We start from the raw sequence: 21418 nt of genomic DNA, 5'->3' as shown, positions 1-21418 counted from the left end.
CAAGAGGAAGGATGTGAAGGCGGAACAACCCCCACCTTTGCAGGGCATCCCTTGTTGAATGCTAAGTGGCAGGGTTGACATGTAATGGAATGGTGAGCCACGTTCACGGCTTGGCTGTGCAGCAAACTAAATCAAGCAAAGATTTACCTCAACACTACCCAGAGAATGAATGGAAACAAGGAAATGGGCCCAGTGGCATTCACAAGGACTGGATATCAGGTGTCAAGGAGCTGACCTAGCACGGCAGCTGTGGCAAAGGAGCGCGCAAGGTGGAACTGAGAAACTGTTGAGGATTTATTTTGAGGGAAAGTGATGGGAAAAAAAAAAAATAGGGGAGCCTTGTTGCACAAATGGAGATGGAAGTGGCAACCCACTGCAGTATTCTTGCTTGGGAAATCCCATGGACAGAGGACCCTGGTGGGGGTCCATGGGACACTCCACGGGTTTGCAAAGAGTCAGGCATGATTGAGTGCACACATACACATTGTGCACACATACACATTGTGCACACACACACACACACACATACACGAGTGCACACACACACACACACATACACATGAGTGCACACATACACACACACACATACACATTGCAGAAGAGCACATGCTGTGTGACTTTGAGCAGGGCATCTGACCTCTCTGATCCTGCTTCTTTTTTGATAAGATGAGAATAATAGTACATACCTTAGTGCTTTGTTATGAGTATTATACATACGAAAATGTTTGTAAAGTGTTTGGCCTAGTGCTTTGCACAGAGGTGGTAAACCGTGGTATTTTTTAGGTATTAAAGATCAGCATGACAGAGGCTGGATCGGTGATGAATCAATCTAAAGAATCTAATATTATATCTCAGGGGGCCTGGCAGACGATGCTGGGTTAGAAATAGGGAATTGGAGGGAAAGTGGCCTGGATGTTTAGAAGCATGATATGTTTGGTGTTTTGAGAGTGTTTGCTTGTTTCACGCCTCCCATCACCCTAGGTAGTGAGTAAGCTCTGATCAAGGGGTCAGTTGAGTCAAAAAAACAGAATCAGGCAAGCAGAGCAAAGGAGGCCAGGGCCACGGCATGCAGGAGGTGTGAGCACACAGCTGCTGCCAGTGAGAGGTCAGAGTCCACAGAAGCTGCCAGCATCCGTGAGGTCTGCCGTCGCATGCCGCCAGGCAGAGAGCTGGGCCAGGGCTTCTTACTCTGGCCGTGCGCCAGTCACAGAGGATCACCTCGGGCCCCTCCTCGGAGACAGGAGGAGATTCTGATAGCAGGCTGGACTGGAGCCTGCAAGCAGGGCTGGGGGGGTTGGGGGCCGGCAGGCAGAGGGCCAGCGGGAGGCAGGGGCAGAGCAATGGAACCCAAAGACCCCCTTCCCCCACTCACACACCTGGAGGGAGTTTGGCCCCAGCGAGCCTGGCTCTGAGCCTCAGGTGCCAACCCCAGAAGACAAGCTGGGCAGGATTCAGGAACTGAAGCCAACAGTTCTCAATAGAAACATTCCCCTAGCCCTCCCAGGACAAGGTCTTGTGAGCACCTGGGGACCTTTTGCTAAATGCCCTGTCGTTCCCTTAAAGTGAGTGAAAGTGTTAGTCGACTTTGCGACCCCCCGAACTGTATCCCACCAGGCTCCTCTGTCCATTGGATTTCCCAGGCAAGAATACTGGAGTAGATTGCCATTCCTTTCCCTTACTGACTTTGAAATCCATGATTGCTTTTCTCCCAATCACACACTCTTTTCTTCATTCAACAGACGTCTGTGACCATTCCCCCCCACCTCCCCGCCACAGGTTACACCCTGTTCAAGCTCTGGGATGCAAATAGGCACGTCTCCTGCTCTCCAGGAACTTACCTTCGAAGCGGGGTGGACAGAGTGTGGACACAAACAAAGGATGTTGATTGGTAAAAAATGCTATGAAGGGAAATAGGGATAGAAAATTAAAGGAGAATGGTGGTTGGGGAAATTCTCTAGTTAGGTGACACTGGGGCAAACCCTTGAGGGAAATGAGCGTGGGAGCCTGGAGGAAATACAGAGAAACCCTCCAGGTGGGTAATAGTAAGTCAAGGGCCCTGAAGCAGGATGGTGTGCAAGGAGGCCCCTGAGGTTGGGGCAGGATGAACTATAGGGAGATGACTGGGGCAGGTCTAAAGATTCTTAGAATTTGCAGAGTTGGAGGAAGCCACTGAAATGAAGCCACTGAGTGTCATTAGACACTCTGTTAATCTCACTGATTTGATTTTTCAGTAAAACCAGCTGTATATTTATTAGTGGAACTGGCCATATCACGTTTCCCTCTCTTTCTTAAAAAATAGGTATAAAAATTTTAGTTAAGACAAGTCCTAGTGACAGAAAAGCATCCTTATTAAATTTACTTTTGGCCTCCATGGTTTAATCTGCCAGACCTGATCCCCAGAGAGGGGGAGAAGGCCCTAGTAGAGAGTACTTCTCTCTTAGAAATAAAATGGCTCAGAACCTAAAAGATTCTTTTAATAGGCACTTGGCTGTGAGTTGAACTCCATATACTTCTATGTATGAACATGAAGAATAAATACCATTGGAAGCCGGACTAAAGAAATATGCTAAAATGTATCACAATCTCTCATAACAAAGAACTGTTTTCAATTTCTTTTAAAATATCTTCTATTCTTCGGGCTTTTTTTCCCTTGGCCTGGTTGTGGCTACTTTGAAATGACCTTCTTCTGGTGGGAAGCTTTCGAGGGGTGCCTGTGGGTTCCGGTCACCTCCTGAGCTGCTGTGGCGTGCAGAGGCCAGGGCTTCCTGACCAAGCCCTCTGGCTCTTTGCCTTCTCAGAGAGGAGATCTTTATCTGCTGCTTTGATTACCTACCCAGGAAGCTTTCAGTGCCACTCAGGGTTTTCTGCCTTCTGACTGAGATTCCAAATCTCTTTTCTTATATGACTGATCATCTACTTTCTAAGTAGAGCAGATTTAAATTGTAAATAGCTTTGGGTTTATTTCCCTCAATGATCCTTTCTTGTGTTTCTTTCCTTGAATTAGGATATGGTCAGCAAGGAAAGTTATGACCAACCTAGATAGCATATTCAAAAGCAGAGACATTACTTTGCCAACAAAGGTTCGTCTAGTCAAGGCTATGGTTTTTCCTGTGGTTATGTATGGATGTGAGAGTTGGACTGTGAAGAAGGCTGAGCGCCGAAGAATTGATGCTTTTGAACTGTGGTATTGGAAAAGACTCTTGAGAGTCCCTTGGACTGCAAGGAGATCCAACCAGTCCATTCTGAAGGAGATCAGCCCTGGGATTTCTTTGGAAGGAATGATGCTAAAGCTGAAACTCCAGTACTTTGGCCACCTGATGCGAAGAGTTGACTCATTGGAAAAGACTCTGATGCTGGGAGGGATTGGGGGCAGGAGGAGAAGGGGACGACAGAGGATGAGATGGCTGGATGGCATCACTGACTCGATGGATGTGAGTTTGAGTGAACTCCAGGAGTTGGTGATGGACAGGGAGGCCTGGCGTGCTGTGATTCATGGGGTCGCAAAGAGTCGGACACGACTGAGCGACTGATCTGATCTGATGGCTTCATAGTTGTCTGCCCCATCCTCTTTTGAAAGTTACTGTGATTACTTAAAAACAAACAAAAAGTGGTCAACATTTTCTATACTCCCCCACCCCCAACCCCTGGCCAAAACAATGCTATTAAGTTTGCTTCTTACTTTTCTTAAAACTGGGTATGTAAAGGGTTAAAAAACAAACTTCAGAGCCCAACATAGCAGAACAGTTTTCAGACACTTGTATGCTGATTTCCTCATGTAAATACTCTCCACTACCTAAATTTTTTCAAAGTTCAACTATTAGACGTTATTTTACTTGGCTTCAAGCCTTTATAAATGCATATGAGGAAAAATGCATAAACCCTCTGGAAGACTATTGATCAGCTACCAGCATCTCTTGAATTAGATAATCAGACAGGGATTTTGATGGAGTGGGGGCTAATAAGGGAGTAATTCTGCGGTCAGTGTGAGCAGCTTGAAGTCCCCAAATGCCTTAGCTTGGAGGACCTTGGGGAATGGGCAGAGAAATGAGCAAAAGAAAGGTGAAAGGCTTTATAGGAAAATAGTGGGTGGGGAAAACAGGAAGGAACTGACAGATGAAGTGGACAAGGCAGCCATCCTTGGGGATCTGCTCCTCCATCCTGCTCCTCCTCCCCTGAGCAATCAGGTTCTGTCTGATGCACCAGTGCTCACTGAGTGCCAGTGACCCTCAGATCTTCAGTCTGGTCTCTCCCATGAGTCTCAGCGCTCCCCACGACTAACTGGATGATCCGAACTAGTTGATGCCACTCCCCTAGTCCCAGCCACCTCCGTCTCCTCCATTTCAGTCAAGGGGGTTGTGGTCTCCAGTCACTGGAACAGAAAGCCCGCGTCATGTTTCGTACCTTCCTCTTCTTCCTTCCCGCAGAACCCCTCAAGTCTTGCTGATTCTTCTGATATCACCCAGTTCAGGTATTGCCCCTCACCTGGGGCGATTCACGAGGTTCCCAGAGCTCATGGTTCATCTAGACAAAATCTAACCGCTTCAGCCTGTTGTTCAAGGCTGTGCTCAGTCTGGCCCCAGTCTGGTCTTCTGTATTTTTCCTTCTAGAAATTTAGAGGAAAAAAAGAAAAAGAGAGAAGCCAGGAAGATGCTATCATTTAATCTCCAGCCCTCTAAGAAGGCGGGAGAAGGAAATGGCAACCCACTCCAGTACTCTTGCCTGGAAAATCCCATGGACGGAGGAGCCTGATAGGCTACAGTCCATGGGGTCGCAAAGAGTTGGACACGAATGAGTGACTTCACTTTCACTTTCTTTCACTTTCCTCTAAGAAGGAACCATATCATCTTCATTTTTCATATGAGGAAACTTGGATTTAGGTTAAGTAACTTACTCAAGATGAAGCAAGTAAGAAGTTAGGAGAGCTGAGGTGTCAACCTGAGCCTGCCTGACTCCAGAGCCCAAATTCTTAGCCACTGTGCTCTGGTGCCTTGCAATCTCAAAGTGTGGTCCCTGAACCAGGGCCATCAGCATCACCTGGAGCCTGGTGGGAATGCAGAGCCTCAGGCCCCAGCCCTGGTCTGCTGAAGCAGAATCTGCATTTTAATAAGAACCCCAGATGATGAGTCTGCTCTTTACAGTTTGCAGTTGTAGAGGAGGAAAAAGTTTTCTTTGACCCTCTTAGGGTCCCTGGCTGGGTCTGAAAATGAAGCTGACAGAGAGGTAGATTAACAGGGGAGATACAGACAAATGTGATTGAATTCTCACATGTATATGGAAGCCTTCGCAAGAGAACGAAAACCCAAAGTGACCGGAGCGAAGAGATTTTATACCTTTTAGGCAAAGAAACAATGCATTTGTGAAGAACTGACCTGTGGGTAGTGAAGGGTGAAGAGATAAGTGGAAGGATAGGGTTAGTTTAACAAGGTTTGTTTGCAGATGTCTCTGGTGACTTCTTTTTTTTTTTTTTTTTTTTGGTGACTTCTTAAAATTCTGCCTCCAGTTTGTCATTGTTGTTTAGTCACTAAAGTAAGAGAAACATTTATTTTCTGTCTTTAGGCAAAAAGGGGGGAGCTTTTTCTGCCTTTTGCTGCCACTTAATTGCTTTCAGCTCAAGACAGTTTTTTATGTCAAAGAGGCATATTTGGGATGACATACTCTGGTTTCCTTCAAGATGCACTGCCCTAGTAGTCCCTGCCTTTCTGTATAAGCCTGGTCTAGCTCCCTAGCTAATGCATCCCTTCCCTGGAATACTGCCTAAGAACATCAGTGTCTCTAGAGGTAGATTTTGGGGTTTCAAATCCTGCCACTTATTAACTGTGAGGCTCTAGGCAGGTAATTTAACCTTTTGGTGCCTCAACTTCCACATCTGTAAAATTGGGAATAAAAGCAATACCTACCCCACGGGGCTGTAGGCTTAAAGAGTTGATGCTTGTGAAGTATTTCAGCACTGTGTCTGACGCATAGGTCCATCTAGTGTGCCAACAAAGGTCCATCTAGTCAAAGCTATGGTTTTTCCAGTAGTCATGTATGGATGTGAGAGTTTGACCATAAAGAAAGCTGAGCACTGAAGAATTGATGCTTTTGAACTATGGTGTTGGAGAAGACTCTTGAGAGTCCCTTGGACAATACAGTATACTAATGCATATATATATATGGAATTTAGAAAGATGGTAACAATAACCCTGTGTACGAGACAGCAAAAGAGACACTGATGTATAGAACAGTCTTATGGACTCTGTGGGAGAGGGAGAGGGTGGGAAGATTTGGGAGAATGGCATTGAAACATGTAAAATATCATGTATGAAACGAGTTGCCAGTCCAGGTTCGATGCATGATACTGGATGCTTGGGGCTGGTGCACTGGGACGACCCAGAGGGATGGTATGGGGAGGGAGGAGGGAGGAGGGTTCAGGATGGGGAACACATGTATACCTGTGGCAGATTCATTTTGATATTTGGCAAAACTAATACAATTATGTAAAATTTAAAAATAAAATAAAATTAAAAAAAAAAAACAGTATCCCGAAGGAAATCAGTCCTAAATATTAATTGGAAAGACTGATGCTGAAGCTGAAGCTCCAATACTTTGGCCACCTGATGTGAAGAACTGACTCATTGGAAAAGACCCTGATGCTGGGAAAGATTGAAGGCAGGAGGAGAAGGGGATGACAGAGGATGAGATGTTTGGATAGCATCCTGACTCAATGGACATGAGTTTGAGCAAGCTCTGGGAGTTGGTGATGGAGGGAGAAGCCTGGCATGCTGAAGTCCATGGGGTCACAAAGAGTCAGGCACGACTGAGCAAGTGAACTGAACTGAACTGACACATAAGAAGTAAAGCAGCCACTGCCCTGTGACTCCCGCCCCTCATCGTCTTGTCTGTCCTCTCCTGAGAAGCCTTCCCCCAACCAGCAGAGCTCAAGGTGTTTTCTCCCTTTCTAGATTCTATTGCAAATGGTCTGGGACTTCAGTCATAGGATTGTACCTTAGGGGAAAATCTTCTCTTATTATATTAATGAGAAAACTGAGTCTCAAAGATCAAATGGCAGACCTGGGATTTGAACTCAAAACCTTTTAAACTCCAAAATTAGCACTGTTTCTGTTAATAGTGACTCTGTGGAGCATAACTGCCACCAATAACCCCTGTTGTTTGAAGAGTTGACAACAGTCACCTTGGTACCTTCTGTAGAGACAGATCAGTAATACCATTTGGATTTCTTTTCTGGTCTTGGCCTATTCAAGTATACTACTGGTCCAATTTCACTAATTTTACACTTTTAAAAAGCGTGCATTTCATCTGATATTAAGGTGTTCCTTTTTCAACACTTTTCTCCCCATGTATGTTCCATTTTTGTTCCTAAACTTATTATTTGGTGTATCTCTTTTTCTTTGATAACTGACAATGTGTATCTTTTGGTGTTTGCCTATGAGTATTTTCAAATAATGTGATCGTGTTTTGTGATTATTTTGCTGTTTGTTTTCTGTTTCCTTAACATCTGCTCATATTTTAACTCTGTGTTTCTCTTTTCATTTTGTTACATTTCCAACTTAATCCACTTATTTTAATTATTTCTTATATTCTAAAATAAAATCCTATTTAAGACCTTAAAAAATAAAGCACTGTTTCCAATGTACTCTATTTACAGTAGCATATAGCTTTCTGTTTCCATCTAGTGCATGCGTGTTAAGTTGCTTGTGTCCGACTCTTTGCAACCCTATGGACTGTAGCCTGCCAGGCTCCTATGTCCATGGGATTTCCCAGGCAAGAATACTGGAGTGGGTTGCCATGCCCTCCTCCGGGGGATCTTCCTGACGCAGGGGGTTGAACCCGTGTCCCTTGCATCTCCTGCATTGGCAGGTGGGTTCTTTACCACTAGGGCCACTTGGGAAGCCCTCCCACATAGTAGGCAACACATATGCCTTGAAAAAAGAATATTAAAAGTATTCATCATGTTGCTATTTATAACAGTGAAAAATGGGGAGATGTTGATTTGAAATTTTAAATAGATTTCTTTGCCTTATGACTTTTCAGAGGCTTTAGTAAGCTTATTTGCCTGCGAATCTAAAATGGGGGATTTGGTGTGCATGGTTTCATAGATTTATTTGTCCTCAGACCCTTTTTCTGAAGAGTGCTTGTTAGTTTCCCACCACAGCTGCTCTCCTCATGACCCTGCAACAGCCAGCCAGTCCTGTGGGCTCTCTCCAGTGAGCCTCTTGCTGTATCTTTCAACAGCATTTGACTCTGGTCTGTTGTGTACACTGGAAATATGTCATATTTGCATTGAGGTTTGTGGAGCTGATGCTGAGTTAGGAAAGTTCGGGAATGCTGACTTTGAGAAGCCGGCCGGCAGTGACTGGAGGTTCAGGTCAAGTTATCACTGCAGACCCATAGGCCAGTGAGGTTAGGTCTTCTGAAGGAATGTTCTGGGACTCTCACTTCTTAGGCCTCCAGTTGTCCCTTGGCCTTGGTCACCATCACTGAGTAAGTGAATGGTGGGGAAGCTGCATTAAGATGTACCAGCCAGCATGGACCAGCTGGCAGTCTGGGAAGGGCTCTGCCACCCTGGGCTGGGGAACGTGGAGGGAAGGGCAGCTGGTGGTGATCTACCCTGAGTGCTTTGCAGCATAAACTCGCTTTGGCCTCACAACAGCCCCAAGCGCTAAACCAGAACACCCGCACCCACAGAATGCCACTCCTTGCTCAGCATCACATCTGGGAAGTGGCAGTGCCAGGATTTGATTTGAAACTTATGCTGTTGCCCACTTGGCCTCAACTAGCCCCTGCCCTCCAGGAGTCAGAGGAGGCTGGAATGAAAGAGTGTACAAGAAGAAATTGCTAGGGCGTAGGTCCAGTTAGTTGCTCAGTCGTGTCCAACTCTGCGATCCCATGGACTGTAGCCTCTGTCCATGGGATTCTCCAGGCAAGAATACTAGATTGGGTTGCCATTTCCTTCTCCAGGCGATCTTCCTGACCCAGGGATTGAACCCCGGTCTCCTGCACTACAGGCAGATTGTTTACCGTCTGAGCCACCAGGGAAGCCTGTAGGTCTGGAAGCACCCAGAAGCAGGACAGCTCTGCTGACCGGGCACCTGCCCTCCTCTCTTGTTCTACAGTCTTCTCACCTCTCCCCCCAGGAGGGAAATGCCCGGGCCTCCATGTGATGGGTTCCCCCTGCCTTATGGCTTCTGGGGGCCTCTGTACTGGAAGAGGGACCCCTGCACGGAGGTTTATACCCTGAGTACCCAAAATAGGCTTGTGCTTTCTCAGACAAGTCTGGGTTTCTAACAACCGTGAGCTTGGCCTCAGTGCAGGGCAGGTCCCAGTTCATGGGTCCTTCAGAAAGGTTTGAAAATGGACTGACATTGGAGGGCTTGGGGCCTCTAATTTCTCCTTGTCTCTAGTTCTGACTCCCTTGAAGATGCACACAGATCCATGTTGCTGTTTTAGCGCGCAGGGCCCGTGCTCCGGGGCATCCTAGAAGAAGTGCACTGATGGCCGCACTGGGCAGAGGGCCCAAGGGCAGGTTTCAGTCCTGAGCCTCGTGGTCAGGGTCCCCCCAGGGAGCTGCCCCATCACAAGGGATAGCCCTGGATGCCAGCCAGCTGGAGCCCTCACACCTTCTCCCTGGTGGGCAGGGAGGAGATGAGGCGACGCCAGTGCCGGTTCAGCACAGAAAGATGGAACCCAGAGGCCAGTGTGCAGCTGTGGACTGGTTCTACCATCCTCCTTGTGCCTGGGGTGGGTGAGGGACTGGAGGACACACTGGGACCCTGGTGGTCCTTTGATATCAGAAATCTGATATCCTGCCTTTGGAGTGCCCCGTTTCCCCAGGGACACGCCCATCCCCTAACACCCGAGTCTCTCTGGGAGCCCAGATTGCCCCGTTCCTTCCTCCTCCTGGTGGTGCCGCCCACCCCTGATCCCCTCCCAGTCCAGGTCTCCCAACTCTGCCCCCCAACCGCTTTTCTCTCCACTGTAAAGCTCTTTGTGGCTCTTTGTGTGATTAAAGTAATTCCCACTAAAGTAATTCATTCTTCTCTGAATGACCCGTAGGCTTGATTCTTCCAGGGCACCTTTGCATTTCAAGTAGAGCATTTGTACAAACAAAATTAAGCGTTAATTGGTAGAGTGAGAAGGCAATTATTTTGGAAGGGGGTGGACTTTCCCAGGCCCTTCCCTGCCGTCCTCTCCGCTCCCTCAGGGGTCACTGCCCCCCTTCCCAATTCTAGGAGGGTGCAGCCGGGATATGCCAAGGGAGGTGTCTGCCGAGGATGAAAGGGAGGAAAAGAGCAGTGGTTCTAATTGAAAACTTGTTATGGTGGGACCTCTAGAATCATCAACTTTTTATTTTCCCAAGGTTTGTTCTATTATCACTGATTTCTTAACACTATCTCACAAAGGAGTTCACATCAGTCTGCAGCTTTCTGACAACGTATATTATTCTTTCGCTCAGTCACTTCGGTCGTGCCCAATTCTTTGTGACCCCATGGACTGCAGCCCACGAGGCTCCTCTGTCTTTGGGATTTCCTAAGCAAGAATACTGGAGTGGGTTGCCATTTCCTTTTTCAGTGGATCTTCCCAACCCAGGAATCAAACCTGAGTCTCCTATGGCTCCTGCATTGCAGGAATCTTTACCACTGAGCCACCAGGGAAGGCCACGTTATCTTAGGTTTTTGTTTTGCCCCAGACTGGTGAGAATCTCCTGTGGCGGGAGAGGGCTGGTGTTGGGAACCACCGACCAGGTGGCCCCCGGAAACCCTCCAACTCTCAAAGACCACGGCTTTCAAACACTGTGGTCTCGCTGTATTAAAGATGCATTTTCAAAGGTTAATAATTAATGGCAATGTTAATTTATCATAGTTTCACATAACATTCTATAATAGAAATGGCCCCAGGAGAGACGATGGTAAAGGAGATTGAGGACCAGAGTGGAGAAGAAGTGGACAGAAAGCGAGAGGGTAGGGTAGGTGGAGTAATCGCTCTTCCCAGCTGGATGATCTCCCAGGACCTGGGGAAGAGTCTTGGGCTGCAGGAGGCAGTTTTATATAGTCTTGGCCCAGAGTGTGTGTGTGTGTGTGAGTGCACACGCACGTGCACATGCGCTCACACATGTGTGCTCAATGGCCTGGCTTCCTGAACAAATTCTGATCTGCTGGCACCTATGCCTGATCCCCAAGCGAAAGACACCTAACAAGAAAGGCAATGTCTTAGAGTGGGGGCGGGGTGGGGAACCAGCAGGAAGGATCGAGGCTCTGGTGCTGTAACAGAGGGACCCTTCTGTTTCCAGCCTGGATTTGGTTTCTCAGAAGCCGCCCAGCCTGGCCCCGGGAGGCTTAGCTCAGGGCATTCTCGTTGCTGTTCCAGGTGTGTGCGGCTGCTGCGGTGCCCTGCGCCCCAGGTACAAAAGGCTGGTGGACAACATCTTCCCTGAGGATCCCGAGGTGGGTCGCATCTCCTGCCACCAATGTGCCTCTCACCGTCTCACCCGATCCAGGGCCCTAGGGGTTGCCACAAGGAGAGGCGAGCCCCCCAGGGTCACTCAGACACTCTGAAACCACAGCCACAGCCCTGTCAGTGACCAGAGGCAGTTGGAAACCTGAAAGCTGAGGATCTTCGGACCCCTCTGAAGGCAAGATCTGCAGAGGGCTCGGAAGTTTGTCTTGGTGCTTCCGGCCGCTGCTGAGCATCTTGCACACTCGTCTCTCTCTGGGTGATAGTTCCTGGAGCCACTAACTCTCTGGAGGGTACTATTTCCCTGACATCAGGTGTGAGCATTTCCTTTCCTGGGTTTTGGTTCTGGAGCTCATGGTCTTCTATGTGCTCCCTCTGGTATCTGCCAGGTGTCAGGTGGGCACACAAGATGCCTGGTTTCTTGGTTTTCCCAGCCGCCACTCAACTGTCAGACTGCAATGTGGGTCATGTGGTTTCAGAAATGTCAAGGTTTGATGTACTTGACTTGCTCTCTGGAAATCAATGGCCTTTTCTTGATGGGCAGGGGTGGGGGGGTGGTCACATTTCCAGCATCCTCTGAACAATTCCCTGAAAGCTATAGAGCTGCCTTCTTTCTGTTCACTTCTTGATTTTGGAGATCCAAAATGTTTTAATTCTGGGTTGCTTTCATTGAAGTCTGTCATCCATTCATATACACATGCATTCACACACATATATATATATACATTCATGAACATATACATATAAGTATGTAAACCCATATCATATACACATGCACAGATATATGTACATTTCTATCATTTACTATTTTTATTTATAGCTAGCACACTTTGGGCTAAGTTGTGAGCTCCTAGAGAGTGGGGTCTATGTTTTAATCATTTTTGTATCCCCGAAGCCCACATGGTACCTGTCACATACATGATGGGCACTCTGTTAAACATTGATTAAATTGAATGATCACTTACCTTTGGACTTGAACTCTTCTAGCCATCACATGGCCACAGTGAGGATGACCTGTCTTTTACAGGATGGCCTGGTGAAGACCAACATGGAGAAGCTGACCTTCTATGCCCTCTCAGCTCCTGAAAAGCTTGATCGCATTGGCGCCTACCTCTCCGAGAGGCTCATCCGTGACGTGGGTCGTCATCGATATGGGTAAGTAGTATGAGAGGGGGAGAGAGATTTTCAGAAATTATATAATATTATATTTTTAGGGCAATACTTGGGGTCCTCATGGACATGAGTTTGAGTGAACTCCGGGAGTTGGTGATGGACAGGGAGGCCTGGCGTGCTGCAATTCATGGGGTAGCAAAGAGTCGGACACAACTGAGTGACTGAACTGAACTGAACTGAATGAAAAAAGTCAACTGCAGGAGAGACATGTCTGTTACCTAATGTCATGATCTGGAGTGGGGTGGATGTAAAGGGAACACTAAGATGTTTCTGGTGACACTGTTGGTGGGACAGAGGGAAAAGCAGATCCAGGGCAGTTGTTCATGTGTCCCATTGGTTCTATTCTCCACGAAGCCTTTTATATCCATCCTCTACTTTCCTCTGCTCCTACCTTTTTCCTGGTGCAGACTCTGGGTTACTGCAGTGGCCTTGGAAATAGTCTCCCTGCTTCCCATCTTTCCTGTTCTGGCCCTTCCAGATCAATACTGCTAGCTATGATCTTTAAAACACAGACCCAAAGCTATACTTTCCTGGCTCCTTTAGCTTCCAATCCAAGCTCCTCAGCCTGACTTCTAAGGCCTTCCACTACCTGCCCCCAAATTGCCTTTGCATGCGTCCTCAGTCACTTCAGTCATGTCTGACTGTTTGCGACCCTATGGACGACAGCATGCAGACTCCTCTGTCCATGGGATCCTCCAGGCAAGAACACTAGAGTGCATTGCCACACCCTCCTCCAGGGGATCTTCCTGACCCAGGGATCGAACCTGCATCTCCTATGTTTCCTGAATTGCAGGCGGATATTTTTTACCACTGAGCCACCAAGGAAGCCCCAAACCGCCTTTAACCCCAGCCAAATCCACCACAACTGCCATAGCTGCTCTACACCTACTCCAGATGGACTAGCTAATGACCCCCCCACCTCACTCTCTGGCCTCTGCTTTTGCAGCAATCACCTCCCTGGACCCTCTCTGTCCTGTCCCCCAGCTACCACCTGTCACCCCCACCACCCTCCAAGGCCCCTTCCTCCTGATGAGGAAGGTGGAGTGAGAACCAGAGGGTGAAAGTCTGCACTGTGCTGACAGAGTATAGAGGTCCACCCTCCACAGGACCCACCAGCCACTCTTACATCAAGCTATCCCTGATAGAAAAACAAGACTGAAAACAATTCATTTCTGCGATCCCTTTCTATTAATATAATAAAATTAGGTTAACATGCTCAATAAAAAGGGCATGAATATACTGAACATGCTGATTATATAAATCGCCTTGACATATTATAAAGCAGGCTCAAGCAAGTACAATAAAAATATCTTTATCCTAGATTGAACCTGAAACTAATATGCAAGCGATGACATTAAACATTTAATACTAATTTTGCCTGCCCTCTCTGCACTGATGGTTCTCTCAGTAAAAAATGTCCTGTAGCCAGCAGAGCCACTTAGAAGCACTCCACTGCCCTCAGAACTATCACTCAAAATTGGCATCATTCTGTTAAAAATAGCCATTGCAGCCTCTAAGTATTTAAAGCTTTGATGGCCTCACTGGGGGCTTTAATCATAAACACTGGGAGAAGAGAAATCTGTTAGATCTGTTCTCTGGGTCTCTTTTTGCCTCTTCCACGAGTTTCCTTACCCAGCTCCACACTCATCACCATTGTCCTAATCACTGATGGTAGCTTTGGAGTAGCAAAATATTCACCTATAGACAGGTGAGATGCTGTGAGGAGCTGTCTCCCTACCATCATTCGGGTGTTTGTGTTTGTGATCTGACCATATACATGAGAACTTTGGGTGTTGGACCGAGTGGTAGAAACACCCTCCTCGACAGGCATGTGTTTAGTTAGCATCAGGGGTGATAACTCAATGTGGGCGGAGAGAGAATAAGATAAGAATTTCAAGGTATTTCTCCTTGGTGTGGGCTACGATGGACAGTGAGATGCAGAGCAACAAAAAGCAAGAATTCCTCCTATTTTCCTCCTTTCAGTTCAGCCCAATTGCTAGAACACCCCTAGAAACTGAAGAGCAAGGGAGGTAACAGCAGTTGTGGGTGAGACTCGGGGTTGACTGACAGTGTCCCCAGAGCAATGACCATGTGTAGAAGGCCACATTAGAATCTGTCGGATTGGGACTTCCCTGGTGGTCCAGTGGCTAAGACTCCAAGCTCCCAGTGCAGGGGGCCCAGGGTTTGATCCCTGGTCAGGGAACTAGATCCCACATGCTGCAACTAAGAGTTTGAACACCATAACTAAAAAAAAAAAAATCCCAAATGTCGCAGTGAAGATCCAAGATCCTGTGTGCTAAAACTCAGACCTGGTGCAGCCAAATAAATCAATTTTTAAAAAATTATTTAAAAAAATGAATCGTCAGGTTCCCCAGTGACTGGAGGATGGAGACCCCCATGCCAAAAGAGTTGGGCTACTTCCCCAGGAGCCTGGGCCTGGTACTGACTTAGTGGGGCTCCCAAGAGATACACAGTCCCCAGAGGGACTCTGAACCCTGTTAGAAAGTGGAGCTGACCCTGCAGACAGAGATTTTGCAGATTCCTACTAGACAGGAAGGTTCATCCTTCCTTCCCTTGGCTGACGTCAATCCCTGCTTCTGGGCTCCTAAAACCAGGAAGTTTCTGTTCGGTAGGGAGAACTTGACTGCATACATTCAGACTGCCCGGAATGAGAGGTTCTTCATCAAGGCTGCTACTCTCTGAGTGATTCTCAGTCGATGACTGGCCCAGCTAAAGCTGCCCCCTCTCTCTGTCAGCTGGTCCCCATCTCTGACCCTGGATCTGCACTCCTTTCCAACCAAGTCTGGTTCCCAGACCTTGCATGCTGGCTTCTTTCCCAGAGGGTCCTAAGGCCACTCCTTGCTGAATAAGAGATGTTCAAGCATCAAGTGTGAGAGTGTTAGTAGCTCAGTTGTGTCCGACTCTTTGCAACCCCATGGACTGTAGCCCACCAGGCTCCCCTATCCATGGAATTCTCCAGGAAAGAATACTGGAGTAGGTTGCCATTTCCTGCTCCCAGGGATCCTCCCCCAGGGAGTTAACCTGGGGCTTCTGCATTGCAGGCAGATTCTTTGCCATCCCAGCCACCAGAGGAGCAGAAGCAGCTGCCTATTCTAGAATTCAATTCAAGGAACTTCCTGCCTCTCCCCAAGCACCAGGCCCCCTGCGTCTTTTTCTCAGTTGTTATACCTCACCTTCTGCTTTGGTTGGCCCATGACCCTGAGTTCCTATTGTTGTAACCTTCTAACTGGCCACTCCTGACCTCGGTTACTGCCCATGAACTCCAGTCCATCCCAGATTCCTTGATTTCTGCTGGGAAGCCCTACTAGTGGATCCAAGACCCTTGATCATCCCTGCTGCTGTGGTCTGTGCCCCACTCTTGCCTTCGCCCCTAGGCCCCTGCAGTAGATAGTCTTCACCACCTTTGACCTTCCCCACCCTGCTCCAACAACCCAGTCAGGTCCATTTCTCAGACCCCTTTCAGGATCCCGAGTTCTGATTAGATCTCTGCTAAGACTGTCCTGCTCAGTGAACATCACCCTGAGAAGACTGTGCTCTCTCCCTTTGAGAATATGGATTTAAAGCATAGGATGTACCCAGGAAGGTTATTGTCAGATAGGACCAAAGCAGTGAGCATTAGACTAGGAGGTTCCAAGATCCCACTAACTTCTAGTCTTCTAAGATACTTTGAAAAGTTTAAGTTCTCAATTACAGTCCTTCCATCCCTGCATGCTAAGTCACTTCAGTCGGGTCCGACTCTGTGTGACCCCATAGACAGCAGCCCACCAGGCTCCTCTGTCCACAGGATTCTCTAGGCAAGAACACTGGAGTGGGTTGCCATTTCCTTCTCCAAAGCATGAAAGTGAAAAGTGAAAATGAAGTTGCTCAGTTGTGTCTGACTCTTAGCGACTCCATGGACTGCAGCCCACCAGGCTCCTCCATCCATGGGATTTTCCAGGCAAGAGTACTGGAGTGGGTTGCCATTGCCTTCTAGTGTTAGGATTAAAGATGAGGATTGAAAGAGAGTGTATACAAAGGGGCTTCCCAGGTGGCGCTAGTGGTGAAGAACCTGCCTGCCAATGCAGGAGACCTAAGAGAACTTCTCTGGTTGAACTTCTCTTGTTCAATCCCTGGGTTGGGAAGATCCCCTGGAGAAAGAAATGGCAACCTGCTCCAATATTCTTGCCTGGAGAATTCCATGGACAGAGGAGCCTGGCGGGCTACAATCCATGGGGTCACACAGAATCAGACACAACTGAAGTGACTTAGCACACAGCATGTACATATTCAAATAACAAGGCTTTAGAACTTCCCTAGTGGTCCAGTGATTAAGGCTCTGTCTTCCAAAGCAAAGAGTTCAAGTTTGACCCCTGGTCGGGGAGCTAAGATCCCACATACCTCTTGGCCAAAAAGCCAAAACATGAAACAGAAGCAATATTGTAACAAATTCAATAAAGACTTCAAAAACGATCCACGTCAAAAGAAAACAAAAATCTTCAAGAAAAAGAAGGGGCCTTAAACTTCATTTACTTTTCAGTTTCACTTCTACCATAATTTTCACTTTCCATCAAAATTTCCACTCCTGGTAATTAGACTTTTTTTTTTTTTTTCCTGGCTGGCAAAGGACAGTCTTCCTTATCAGGATTTTCTGGGATTTTTTACAGGAAAAGGAAAAGCAGCAATCTAAGCTCTGGGGTTTGGGAGGCCTTCTAGTTTCTTCTCTTGCCAAACCCCACCCCATCCCTTCCTTTCCCTCATTTATACTCTGTAAAATAATGGTGAAACCCTTCATATTGAAGGACGCTGGGATGATTCATGTTATGTCTGACTCTTTGTGACTCCCATGGATCATAGCCCGCCAGGCTCTTCTGTCCATTTTTTAATTTTCCAATTTTTTAAGCAAGAATACTGGAGTGGGTTGCCATTTCCTCCTCCAGGGAATCTCCTCAACCCAGGAATTGAACCTGCATCTCTTGCATCTCCTGCATTGGCAGGCGGATTCTTTACCACTGTGTCACCTGGCATGTTCTGGGATGATTCATAGAAGAAGAGAATTCCATGCTGCTGCCTGCTCCCATTTCCCAGCTGCCGTGTTTCATTGCCAGAATGTGTCCATGTTTCCCTGCCAGCTCTTTGGAAGGGCCCCACCCCCAGGCTGCTCCCTCAACCCTGCAAGAGTCAGCCTGCTTCATGACCTACATGGTGGACCCAGTATGTGCCAGGCGTGGGTCTGCAAGATCTTAAGATTTTAATAACTTAAGATACTAGTATCTTAAGTTGTTTTCAACTTTTACTTATTTATTTTGGCATGGGTAGGATCTTAGTTCTCCCACCAGGGATTGAGCCTGTGCCCCCTGCAGTGAACTCTGGAGTCTTAACCACTGGGCTGCCAGGGAGGTTCTCAGAATAAATCTTTTAATTCGTTCCCTATTATACACACGGCCTATAAACCTGACGCTGGGCAGCTTCTTGAACAGAGGCCTTTTCCTACTTGCTTTGACTTACAGGCCTCAGCCTGACTCCTCAGCATCCCGGTAGGTTTGGAGTTGTCCACTCTCTCTGTCTGGCCTGCATTTTGTTTATATCAGGAAGTACTTTTCTGTTCCATGTGGTTTGGCTCTATGGGTAGAGAGATCACCGCCCTGTAATAGGTACGTGAGCCACACTCCTCATCCATGGAGTCTCAAGTGACTCCCCCCTCCTGCAGGATGGAGTCATGTTCAGCCCATACTTCTCTTGCCTGTGAGTTGCTTTGAATTGCTCAGGATTCACTTTTATTTGTGCCCTCAGGTTTCTAAAGCACTCATAAATCTGATTATCAGATACTTGTGTTATTTAGGTATAAAGAGATTTAAATATACTGTCTCCAGCAGTAGAAGAAATCAACCCTGAATATTCATTGGAAGGACTGATGCTGAAGCTGAAGCTCCAATACTTTTGCCATCTGATGCAAACAGCTGACTCAGAAAAGACCCTGATGCTAGGAAAGATTGAGGGCAGGAGGAGAAGGGGGTGACAGAAGATGAGATGGTTGGATGGCATCATCGACTCAATGGACATGAGTATGAGCAAGCTCCAGGAGACGGTGAAGGACAGGGATGCCTGGCGTGCTGCAGTCCATAGTATTGCAAAGAATCGGACATGACAGAGCGACTGAAAAACAACCAGCAGTAAAGAAGTATTTTTTCTCTCTCTCAAGCAATAATCCAGTCTGGGCCAGTGGGCTGTGCTCCACAAGGTCATCTGGGGCTTTCAACGCTTGCCATCCAGTTGCTCCCACTCCACAACCAGAAGGAAGAGAGAAGAGAGGACTCAGAGGACAGGGCAAGCCTGTTTTTCAAGCAAGTGATGCTCGACACTGCTTATATCACTCCCCCTCATTTTAAGGGCAATGTTTAAGTCATGTGGCCTCACCTAGCAGCAGGAGAGGCTGGGAAATGTTCCCAGTGAGCAGCCACAGTTCAGATACACTTCTAAATAACCAGTGAGAAGGGCAAAAATAGTTTCCAGGGAAGACGTCTAGCATTCTGCCCCAGACACCTAAGTCCTTAATGAAAACTATAACATTTTTAACCAGGTTAGTTTTGCTGAGGCTCCCTTATTAGAAGTTAAAAATAACCCTTTTCTGTGTGTGTCTGCCTTGCTTTCTTTAGAAAGCATATGCTTTGTAAGTGGGGGATGTATCTTTCCTGACATGCCTTACCTGACCGTATGCTCGTTATGTCACTATCATGGAATAAATGTTGGGTTTGAGTTTAGGCATGCATCCCTAATTCTCATAGGAATTTGATTTGTGGCATTTTTCTTGGGATTTAAGAGAGGCATTGAAGAAGATAACAATTAGGGGTTGTCCTACAAAGGCTAGCCTGGAAAGGATTGGGTATTTTTACTTTTTCAATGTAATTTAATTATTATTATTATTATTTTTGGTCATGCCATGCTGCTTGTGGGAATCTTAGTTCCCTGACCAGAGATTGAACCTAGGGCCTCAGAAGTGAAAGTGCAGAGTCCTAACCCCTGGACTGCCAGGGAATTCCCAGGACTGGCTATTTTTAGCACAGAGAAGAGAAGAACATGGTAAAATAGATTGTTGTTATCAAGTGGTTAAAGGGCTGGCAGGTAGCAGAAGGTTCAGTCCTCTTTTTTGCTGCTTCTGAAAGTAGAATTGTAAATAAAGGATGGAGGTTATTAGGGCTTGCTTGCTTTTCTTTCTGCTCAAATTTCCTCGTGAAATGGTATACCTTGTCTCTCCTCATATTCTTTGTGTGTAAAATAAGGGGCTTGATGAATCCATCTCTAGGCTCCCTTGCAGCTCTGCTTCATTCTGCTTCTCAGTGCTGGGCTGGAGTGGGCGCTTGATGGAACAGCCGTCCAGACATGACAACCTGGGAAGAGCTCTTTTAGCTGGGTGCTGCCCAGGTGGTCACGCACTGCCATCGAGGTTGTCCCAGACATGAGATGCGGGTGATTGAGTGATGAGGCTGAGTACTTTGTGATGAGTACTGAGTACTCAGCATGAGGCTGAGCAATGGCGGTGGTGCTGCTTTCCCCAGATACGTGTGCATCGCCATGGAGGCGCTGGACCAACTGCTCATGGCCTGTCACTGCCAGAGCATCAACCTCTTCGTGGAGAGTTTCCTCAAGATGGTGGCCAAGCTGCTTGAGTCGGAGAAACCCAATCTGCAGATCCTCGGCACCAACTCGGTAAGGAGGTCCGAGGGGCCCTGGAGGGTGGGCGTGGTGGGGAGAGCGGGGCAGAACCTCTGGGTCAGCTTTGTTATGATCCATTCCTATTTGTTTTCTGATTTTTAAAAATGATTTTTCCTTTAAATAATTATAGGTGGGGCCCCAATAGATATTAAATTAGAAAGGGGGGGGTATTCCTTTGAGAGCAGGCCGTGCCCAGCACCCTCGAAGCTTGGCCCCTGACTCCAAAATAATTATAGGTGGGGCCCCAATAGATATTAAATTAGAAAGGGGGGGTATTCCTTTGAGAGCAGGCCGTGCCCAGCACCCTCGAAGCTTGGCCCCTGACTCCACGGGGCATACTTTGAAAGCTGTCCAGGTTGTGCTTCTTTGAAAGATAAAATAAATTGATGTTCACAGGACAGAGGCATCAGATAAGTGGAAAGATCACGGGGAAGCAGGAAGCAGGGCTTCTGGCTTAGTTCTGCCCTTTCCTAGCTGGGTAACCTCGAGAAGGTTATCTTTCATGAGCCTGGCTTTTCACTGATACCATGAGCGGATTGAACTCAGTCCAAGCTTTGTAACATAACTTATCCCTGAACAAGTGGCTGCTATCTGCTTCTGGCGTGTGGGGAGAAGAACTATCAGTTGTGTCAAGAATTCCCAACTTTGAAGGGGTAGTTTGAGAGTTTGGAATGGACATGTGCACACTGCTGTGTTTAAAATAGGTAACCAAGAAGGACCTACTATATGGCACGTGGAACTCTGCTCGATGTTATGTGGCAGCCTGGATGGGAGGGGAATTTGGGAGAGAATGGATACAGGTATACGTATGGCTGAGTCCCTTCGCTGTTCACCTGAAACACTGTTAATCAGCTATACCCTGAAACAAAATAAAAAGTTTAAAACAACAACAACATAGAAGAGCTCCCAACTTCTGAAGCATCTGTCCTCCTTGAATATCCCAGTTGCTTTCTTCAACTTCTTGCTCTCTCTCTCAGTTCCTCTCCCTTCAGGGAATACTTTCAGCTCTAGGCCTTCAAGCAGCTTGGTGTTGAAAGCCCTGACATGCAACTATTTTACAGATATCACCAGGAAAAAAAAGGAA

At 47.2% G+C, this 21418-nt stretch overlaps 1 protein-coding gene across 1 annotated transcript in view; it reads left to right on the top strand.

Moving 5' to 3' along the window:
- Nucleotides 1–21418, top strand: part of EFR3B (EFR3 homolog B) — a 94574-nt gene that overhangs the window by 31646 nt on the left and 41510 nt on the right. Inside the window, exons 3-5 of the mRNA XM_055540765.1 lie at nucleotides 11365–11441; nucleotides 12479–12606; nucleotides 20178–20328. Coding sequence (XP_055396740.1) covers nucleotides 11365–11441; nucleotides 12479–12606; nucleotides 20178–20328 — 356 coding nt within the window. The remainder of the gene's footprint in view (nucleotides 1–11364; nucleotides 11442–12478; nucleotides 12607–20177; nucleotides 20329–21418) is intronic.

The sequence above is a fragment of the Bubalus kerabau genome, chromosome 11 (assembly GCF_029407905.1).
Source record: "Bubalus kerabau isolate K-KA32 ecotype Philippines breed swamp buffalo chromosome 11, PCC_UOA_SB_1v2, whole genome shotgun sequence".
NCBI lineage: Eukaryota > Metazoa > Chordata > Mammalia > Artiodactyla > Bovidae > Bubalus > Bubalus kerabau.
This window is presented reverse-complemented; position numbering and strand designations above follow the sequence as displayed.